Raw genomic sequence first — 9,552 nt, 5'->3', positions numbered from 1 at the left:
GGACCTTCCCAGCGGAGGTGTTCTCCTGATATTTATCCACCACACGTGGGTGTGGGTCCAGCCTCTCCGCCTCCACCCCTCCTACCAGTCTCGATGTGGCTGCTGCTTTAATTTAGTAGTTGTAGGACTTCCATTCAGCTGGACTTCAGCTGGTTTTGAATGATGGTTGTTCTGTAGTTTGGTTGTAACTTTGATGTGGTTGTGGGAGGAGACGATACCACTTTTATCTACGCTGCCATCTTGACTGGAAGTCTCTTGAAGTGAATCTCTTGAGACAACATATGTAAGGGTCTGGTTTTGTTATCCATTCAGCTACTGTATGTCTTTTGATTGGATCACTTAATTTATTTGCATTTAAAGTAATTGATTGTTGATAGATATATTTTTATTGCTATTTTATTATTTATATATGTGTATATATATATATATATATATATATACACATACACACACACACACACTTTACTTTTTAATTCTCACCTGAGGATATTTTTCCATTGATTTTAGATAGAGTGGGAGAGAGGGAGAGAGAGAAATATCAACGTGAGAGAGACACACTGATTGGTTGCCTCCCGCACAACTCCAACCAGGGCCAGTGATCGAACCGCAACCAAAGTACATGCCCTTGACAGGAATCAAACCTGCGACTCTTTGGTCTGTGGGCCATCACTAACCACTGAGCCGGCTGGGCATTATTCATATTTTCTATCTTTATTCCCCCCTTCTCCCTCTTCTTCTTTTTTAAGAGTTTTATTTTATTTATTTTTTTACCTTTTAAATATGTTTTTATTGGTTTTTGAGAGAGAGGAACGGAGAGAGGGATAGAAACATAGATGTTAGGGAGAAACATTGATTGGCTGCCTCCTGCACACCCCCTACACGGGATCGATCCCGCAATCTTGGCATGTGCCCTGACCAGGAATCAAACCCGAATCTCTCAGTCCATGGGATTATGCTTAATCCACTGAGTCATACTGCCTGGGCTCCTTCCTCTTCTCAAAGAAGACCCATTAACTTTTCTGGTAATACTGGTTTGGTGGTAATGAACTCCTTTAGCTTTTTCTTGTCTGGGAAGCTCTTTATCTGTCCTTTTATTCTAAATGATAGCCTTGATGGGTAGAGTAGTCTTGGTTGTAGGTCTTTGCTTTTCATCACATGGAATATTTCTTTTTTTTTAAATCCTCACTCGAGGATATTTTTCCATTGATTTTTTAAATTTTTCTATAGTTTTATTATGTTCTTTCATTTGGGACTTCTTTGTCTTCTCATTTTATTGATTTTTTTTTTTTTTTTTTTTTAATAGAGAGCATAAGGGAGAGGGAATGAAAGAAATACTGATGAGAGAGAAACAGCAATTAGCTGTGTCCTGCATGCTCCCCACTGTGGATCAAGGCTGTAACCTGGGCATGTGCCCTGACCAGGAATCAAACTGATGACCTCTCTCTTGGTGCACAGGACGACACACCACCAACTGAGTCACACCAGCCAGGGCTGTCTTCGCATTTTGGCTGCCTCTTTGTTTGCTTGATGTATAATTATTACACTATGTCTTCCAATCTTGGTAGAGGGGCCTTATGTAGCTGGTGTTCTGTAGGCGAGTGGCGCAGCCTCCCCAGTCACCTGAGCTGTGTGCTTCAGGTGTGTTTCTCGTGTGGGTTATGTGCACCTTTCTGTTGTAGTTGAGCCATGATTGCTGTTGGCATGTCAATGGGAAGGATTTACCGTAGTTTGATGGACTGCAAGGACTGGCTGAGACTACAGTGGAGGAGCAGGACTTGCTTCAGTGGGGCTCTGTTCCCCCCCACCCCTTGAGTATATTGCTCATGGAGGTGGTTGAGTGACACTCTAGCGTGGTCTGAAGTTGACCACCTGGTCCACTGGCTCTGGGGCCTCCTGGGAGGTGCAGGCCAAAATCAGGAGCTGTCTGTGCCCTGCCCGGGACCACCCAGCGTGAGCTACAGAGTGATTTGCAGATGGCTGCTACTTGTGCTAGGCTTGGAGGTGACCAGGAGAGACCAAACTACAAACTGAAGCCAGTTGCTACTAGTCCTGGGCCTGGGGTCACTAAACAAGAGGTACTGGGCATACCAAGGCCAGATACTGCTTGTTTGGGGTTTGTGAACCTTTGAGAGATTTTAGTAAAATCCAAACAAAGCATGAGCCAAGAAAGACCATTTGTATGGAAAAGCCACTAGAAATTGCTTTGGTAGGCTCACAAGTTGGGTGGGGCGGGGTGTCAGGGAATCACCAGGGCAGGGGAACAGTGTTAACCAGGTTGATGAAGACTCAGATATGGTGTCCGCCTTCCAGCTTTGCCAGGATAGAACTCAGCATAGAAACAATGGCCTCTACCAGAACATTCTGTCTGGGAGAAAGTTGTCCCTGCAGCCCTCACCCCAGAGCCAGATTATTCCATTCTTCACCATATGTGCCTGGTGCATTTCAAGCTACTGCCCTAGCGCTGGAGTTCAGAGGGAGTGAGTCCAAATAAGTTCATATGTGGTCCCTTTAAGAGAAATGCCTGGGACTTCAGCACCCTTGTCTCATTCAGCCACCATCCCAGTTGGTATTCTCAGCCAGAAGTTATGGGGACTTCTCTTTCTGCCACTGGAACCCTAGAATGGGGGTTCTGGTGAGGGGATGGAACTCCTTGTTCCTCAAGGGGGGGACCTCTGCACAGGAGATATCCCTCATTTGTTATTCTTTCATTGTATTCATTCTCTCATTTCCCTAATTCACCCAACGAATCCAGGATTGTATAGTATTAGGGCAGCCAGTGTTAGGTGCTGCAGAAAAGTTAAGAAGAATGAGGCCTATGGAAAAAGCCAGTAGGTTTTGAAATTAAGAAATTTCTTTAGAAAGTGAATGTTCTGTGAAGTAAATTGTGGTAGAGTAAGAAGCAGTACCATATTCTGATGGTAAGCAAGGAGAGGCAGCAGTTGTAAATTATTAATTGTAGAGACATTTAGTAGTGAAAGGTTGAAAACATTTTAGGACAGTAGGTATAGGCATTAAGTTCAAGGTGGCCTTTGTTGTTGCTGTTTTTTTTTTTAAAGAATATCAGAGATCTCTGTGTGGTTATGTTTAAAGGGAAAAGAACCTGTAAGAAAGGAATGTTTGAAAGGTAGTAATAACAATAATCATTTATATAGCAATTACTGTGTGCCAATAGTTGATATTAGCACTTTATATGTATTAACTAATTTCAATCCACATGATAACCAATAAGATACTATAGATAGGTTTGGAGTTGTTACTGGTGGAAGTGGAGTTCTTGGGGTTCCATGAGGAAAAGAATTTCCTGAAGTCCCGATAGGAGGATGGGATCTCATGGAAAACTTTATTGATGGTATAAAATTAGGGGGGTTCCCCTCCAAGGTCCCATCTCTGTCCATCTCACCATGGAAGAAGTTCAATCTTGTCTTCAGCAGGGCTAGAATTAGGGCCACTGCCCAGAATTTCTGCCCCATATTAAAGTCTAGTCCAGCCCAGCATCCTGCATGTGGAGTCTTACATGGCCATGGGCCATGCGGCTGCTTGAGGCCATAGCAAGAGAAAGCAAGAACGAGCACAAGAGTGAGGGAACTTTTTGGGGGATTTTAACCTTCCAAGATTTCACAGGCTTGCTTTCGGTTCTACCCCCTAGCCAACCCATTGTTCCCTAGGCTAGACTGACAGGCAAGCACCTTCCCAACTGTACTGTGCCTGTGCCCATCAACCCCTTTGTTTGATCCCTTCCCCCAGTAATCTGTGGGCAATGGACTAGTGGTTCCATGGGGAGTATGAAGCTGTAGCTTCCTGGTGAAGCTGCCCAGATGACCATGCTATAATGTCTGGCCTCCTCTCTGTTCTCTTTCTGTTATTAATATTAATAAACTAGATAACTATGATGATAACAGAATTATTGACATGTGGAGTGTACCAAGGAATTAAGGTGATTGCCTGTTGATTTATCAGGGTAAATATAGTTTCTTAAGTAAATTACAAGTAAACTGATATATAGAATAACAGAAACTAGAAATGTGAGCAACTTTCTTGGTCAAACTGTTTGGATATCTTGTTGTGTACTTTGTCTTCTAATGTTTGGGTTACTTTTGGCTTTAATCACTAGTAATGGGGTTACTTACTGTTCCTTCATCAGAAACTGAGATACTCTTCATGGTTTTTCCATTTGAATCATTGATTAGTTGAACACGGTCATTCTTTGTTGACCTTCTAAAATGTTACCCTATTTCTTGTAATAGACTCAGTTGTTTGCCTTTTTAAATTAAACTTTTAAAAATTGATTGATTGATTTGAGAAAGAGAGAGAGAGAGAGATAAACATCAATTTGTTGTTCCACTTATCTATGCATTCATTGATACATTGGTTGATTCTTGTATGTGCCCTGACTAGAGATTGATCCCAAAACCTTGGCATATCAGGACAATGCTCTAACCAACTGAGCTACCTGCCCTGGGTCTAAACTATATATATATATATATATTTTTATCCTCACCTGAGGACATTTTTGCATTAATCTTCAGATAGAACTGGAGGGAGAAAGGGAGGAAAAGAGAGAGAAACATCGATGTGAGAGAGACATAACTGGTTGCTACCCACACGACCCCAACTGGGGCAGGGGACAAACTGCAACCGAGGTACGTACCCCTAGCAGAACTGAACCCGGGCCTCTCGTGCCTCTCTGGTCCTCAGGCTGACGCTGGAACAGCTAAGCCAAACCAGCCAGGACTAAACTTTGTATTTTTAAAAATAATTGTAAAGTTGAAATGTTTCTCCAAGCATGTGGCTAAATTGTGCTGACATATCACTTATCCTGTGTGAGGTCTATTGTTCTTTTTATACAGTTAGAAGACTTATTCCTGATAACTTACAACTCTCTGGTATCCTAAGTCCCCAAACCAAAATTTATTTTTCTACTTTTAGGCATAGCAGTTCACTTATTAAGTGAATTTATTCATTGCTTATTTTGAAAACTTGCTAGTACTCTCACATGCTTATCACATTAAATCTCAGCCACAGTATGAAATAGGTATTGTGCCATTGTTTTACAGACCTGGAAAACAAAGTTCAGGACACCTAAGTAGGTTGTGATTTTATAAAGTAATCAAAATGTGAAAATTGAACCCATGTCTTCTAACTCCAAGTCTAGTCTTAGTCCTCTTTGTATAATATCACAATTACTCTATATCACTTGCTCTTTACAGCAACTTGACATTATACTGTTATACTGTATTCTGAGCTGTCCTTTTCATAGAAACGTATTCAAGTTTGTTTGTTTGTTTTTTTAATCCTCACCCGAGGATATTTTTCTACTTATCTTCAGATAGAGTGGGAGGGAGGGAGAGAGAGGGAGAGAGAGAGGACATTGAGAAAAACATTGACATGAAAGAGACACATTGACTGGTTGCCTCCTGCAGGACCCCGACCAGGGCCAGGGACTGAACCGCAACCGGTACGTGCCCTTGACTGGAATCGAACCTGAGACTCTTTGGTCTGTGGGCCGATGCTCCAACCACTGAGAAAAACTGGCCAGGGCTGTATTCAAATTGTATTCCATTTTATTTTGTCATCATATATATACTTTTTATATTTGTGTTTGTTTTTTTGTTTGTTTGGGATATCCAGTATCATCTGGCATGATATTATCTACCAGCTCAGTAATTTTGGTTATGATTTTACATTGAATCACTAATATGCATACAGTATAAGGTAACTTTTATATAACTTTACATTCTTTTTTATTTTGCAGATATCTAATCCTTTTTAGCTTAAAAATGTAATTTAAAACTTAGAGAAGTTGTAAAAAAATGGTACAAAGAATTTTCACATACCCGCTAGCTACATTTACTTATTGTTAACATTTTGCTATATTGATTTGCTTTACCATTTTCTCTCTCTTCATATATATATAAATACATACACCCTCCATATATACATGCATATTTATAAAATATTTTTCTTCTGAACCATTTATGAGTAAGTATAAACATGCTCTTTTATCTCTAAATCAGTATTGTTTAAGAAGTTCTTTTTCTTTTTAAAAAAGTTTTTAATTGATTTTTAGAGAGGGATGGAGGGAGAAAGAGAGAAACATCAATTGGCTACCTCCTGTATGCCCCCTACTGGGAACTGAGCCCACAACCCAGGCCATGTAACTTGACCAGGATCAAATCAGTGACCTTTCAGTGCATGGGACAACACTCAATCAACTGAGCTATACCAGCCAGGGAATCTTTTTCTTCTTTGAAATAGGTTGTTGGAGCCATGTTGGTAGAACTCTTAATTTATTTTTTCATATATCTTTAATAGATGACATTGGAAAAGAATTATGTTGCTTGGTGCTAGACCTGCAACTTAAGTGAAATATTTTGTCATCAGTATTTGGACATTTGTTACTGCCTCTCTTGGCTTTGTTCTTTTTGGCTTTCACCTCTAGTTTCTGACACACCTAGAGCAACTGTGAGAGCTTATTGCCTTACCCTACATAATACTGTCATTCAGAGCCGGAGAATCTTTTTTCTGCTACTGCCTATTTTCCCTTTGCTTCTTAAACTCAGGGGTGTGTACATAGGGCAGGCTGAGTTTCAGTAAGCTCCTAATGTGGACAGTGGAAACCCCACCCGCTTGCCAAGTCCTTTTGGCAGTGAGCAAAGTGGAGGCTTGGAACTTGTCATTCCTCTGCAGCAGTTGAGCGGAAGGAATGTTGCAGGGCTTGTTGGAAGTTGTTTAGCGGCCTTTAGTGGGGTGTGTGTGAGGGTGTGTGTGTAGAGTTGAGGGTCTTGGGTAGTCTGTGTGGGAGACCTGAACTCTTTCCTGGTGCCATGCTAATCATTAGGTAGTATTTATTGAGTACCTCCATAAGACTAGCACTGGAATAGAATAATAATGTACATAATTAAATCACAATTCTAGCTCTGCCAGTGACTAGCTTTGATTTGGACAAGTTAATGTCTTTAAGCCTCACTTTACTTACTGTAAAATAGAACTGTTAATTTCTACATGATAGGGCTGTTGAGAGATTGAATCAAGAATGTTAGTGCAGTGGTTCTGACTCTAGTATTTCATTTCATACAGTCATATTTAGGATTTATAACTGATACCCTATAAAACAAATAGAGAGTAAGAAAACAAGTAGAGAATAATATGACTCTATAGTGTATAATCAAATACTTAAATTATGACATGTAAATTATAAATAGTCTGGGAATTTAGAGAAGAGAAAGAACAGTCTTGTGTAATCATTTAATGTTCCTGTGCCTCAACTTTTTTAGGACACGCTGTGGAAATGCTAGGTGATATCCCAGAGAATGACTAAGGTATTATATATAGCATTTTTGCTTTTTTTAGGTGGTCCGTATGATGGTGGGAAGGAAGGGAGAAGCTTGGGGAACTGTTAGAAACCAAATTTGACACTTAATCTTAATTTTTTTTTTTTATCCTCACCTGAGGACATTTTTCGATATTTTGTTCAGATAGAGTGGGAGGGAGAGAGAGAGATACACACATCGATGTGAAAGGGACACATCGAGTGGTTGCCACCCACACGACCCAACCAGGGCCGGGGACAAACTGCAACCGAGGTATGTGCCCTTAGCGGGAACCGAACCTGGGTCTCTCTGGACTGCAGGCCGACGGTCTAACCGCTGAGCCAAACCGGCCAGGGCCTTAATTTTTTCTTTATGTGGTCATGACAGCCTTATAAGAAAACTTGAAGCTGGAGATTAAAAGCATTACCTTCCAAGGAAGGTGCTTGCTTTGGTATTTCTTCCTGTTGCCTCACTGGCATTTTAATTAGTTGAGAACTAGTGTTGGTCAATGGATGGCCTCTGACTGTTAAGTACCTCGGATATAATCTGAGGATTAAATGATTTGTAGTCCAAATTATCTCTCTGATTTTATGGCAAAAATATAACATACAAACAGACAGGGCAGGAGAAGATTTAGTTCTCTTGAACTAAAGTTAGGGACATATGGTTTACTTACTATGAGTGTATCTCTGGGATGAGACATCTTTACTCGGAACAGAGTTCAGACTGATAATCTGGGTCCTCCCACCTTTAAATAGGCTTTCATAAGCCATGAATATGTAAAATACCTTTAAAAACATCTTTACTTACAATATCCAAAAGAAACTGTTTCAACTCCTTATTTGGTACGTACTTGCTTGGTAATTTTTTGTTAGTCTGATTTTGGAAAATTTGTATTTGGTTTTTAGTTTTGTATAGATCAACTCTCTTCTAGAACATTTTAGAGAAGTTTCCCATGAAAGTAAAGCTGCTCATACCCTTTCTTTTCCTCTTTGGTTTCTCCTTTTTGTTGTTAGTGTTTTTTTCTTGGCATTGTTTGCCAAGGTTTCAAGTTTATAGTGAGAGGTGAGGCAACGTTGATCTTGGCAGAACAGCACAAAGCCAGTAGAGTCATTAAGTGACGCAAGCTTTTGATTTTTTTCTTTCTGTTAAAGCTCTCTGGCACAGCTGGCTATTCTAGTCACAGAGGAAGAGAGGAGGAGAAGTTCTAGGTGGAATGATAGAAGATATTTGGATCATATTAATAGCAGCAGCAACAGCAAATACCCCATATAATTCAAACAAGCTTCTTAGCTTTGTGGGGTCTATGTCAATTGCTTGGAACTTGAGTTTTTATTTCAGAGGATGATGGAACAGGGCGAGGAGGGTTGTGTTGGATTCTTGCTTACCTGTCTGCCTCTCCTTACAGTTGGAAAAATCTTCAATCCACAAGAAGCATTATTAACAAGCCTAAGAAACACATCCTACCCTGATCCTGGATTCTGATGAAGTTGAGGATTACAGCCACTTCACGAGGATTTTATAGAGACAGTTCAAGAAGAATAGAAGGAAACAATACTGAAGAATTTCTGTTTGTATTAGTCCTGTGCCTTGTTAAAATTTGGGCTTTGTTTGGAGCAAGTTGGGGACAGATCTGTCATGTGGATCTAAGTGGATACCTGCATTCCTTGTACTACATATATGATATTTAGAAGGTTGTAAACTCAAAATCTTTCAACATATGATCATTAAATTCTGGATTCTCTTTCTGTTAAGGACTTCAGCAGACAGAAACTCCCTCCCCAAAAGATACAAAACCTCCTCTGTGTTTTCAGGCTAAATGTGAACAATAATGTCTTGGAAGAGAAATTATTTTTCAGGGGGCCGTGGTAGTGTTCAAGGGATGTTTGCGCCTCGAAGCTCAACCTCTATAGCCCCCAGCAAAGGCCTCAGCAATGAGCCTGGGCAAAACAGTTGCTTCCTCAATAGTGCCTTGCAGGTAAGAACAATTTCTTTCTTTTTGGTGAACTTTGACTTTTAGTTGCTGGTATTGTATTTCTGATAACTCTTTTAAATGTAACACTTGACAGTCTCTGTTTGAGGTCACAAACCTGAGATAATTTTTTAAGTTTATCTGTGTGATCTTTGAGTCTCAATGACATCATTGGTAAAAAGGGGATTAATATTATTGAAATAATAACTGTGACGACTATGGCTTACCTGTGTAAAGGGGAGGAGGTATATGGATTAGATGATCTGTTTA

At 40.2% G+C, this 9,552-nt stretch overlaps 1 protein-coding gene across 3 annotated transcripts in view; it reads left to right on the top strand.

The window, feature by feature from the left end:
* The first annotated feature begins 7,268 nt into the window (after window positions 1-7,268).
* Window positions 7,269-9,552, top strand: part of USP54 (ubiquitin specific peptidase 54) — an 82,215-nt gene continuing 79,931 nt past the window's right edge. For all 3 annotated transcript variants that reach the window (XM_036265266.1, XM_036265265.1, XM_036265267.1), the window contains exons 1-2: window positions 7,269-7,319; window positions 8,719-9,288. In XM_036265266.1, coding sequence (XP_036121159.1) covers window positions 9,142-9,288 — 147 coding nt within the window. In that variant the 5' untranslated portion in view covers window positions 7,269-7,319; window positions 8,719-9,141. The remainder of the gene's footprint in view (window positions 7,320-8,718; window positions 9,289-9,552) is intronic.

This window comes from Molossus molossus, unplaced genomic scaffold, assembly GCF_014108415.1.
Source record: "Molossus molossus isolate mMolMol1 unplaced genomic scaffold, mMolMol1.p scaffold_m16_p_17, whole genome shotgun sequence".
NCBI lineage: Eukaryota > Metazoa > Chordata > Mammalia > Chiroptera > Molossidae > Molossus > Molossus molossus.
The sequence above is the reverse complement of the archived record's forward strand: the minus strand, read 5'-3'. Positions and strand labels throughout refer to the sequence as shown.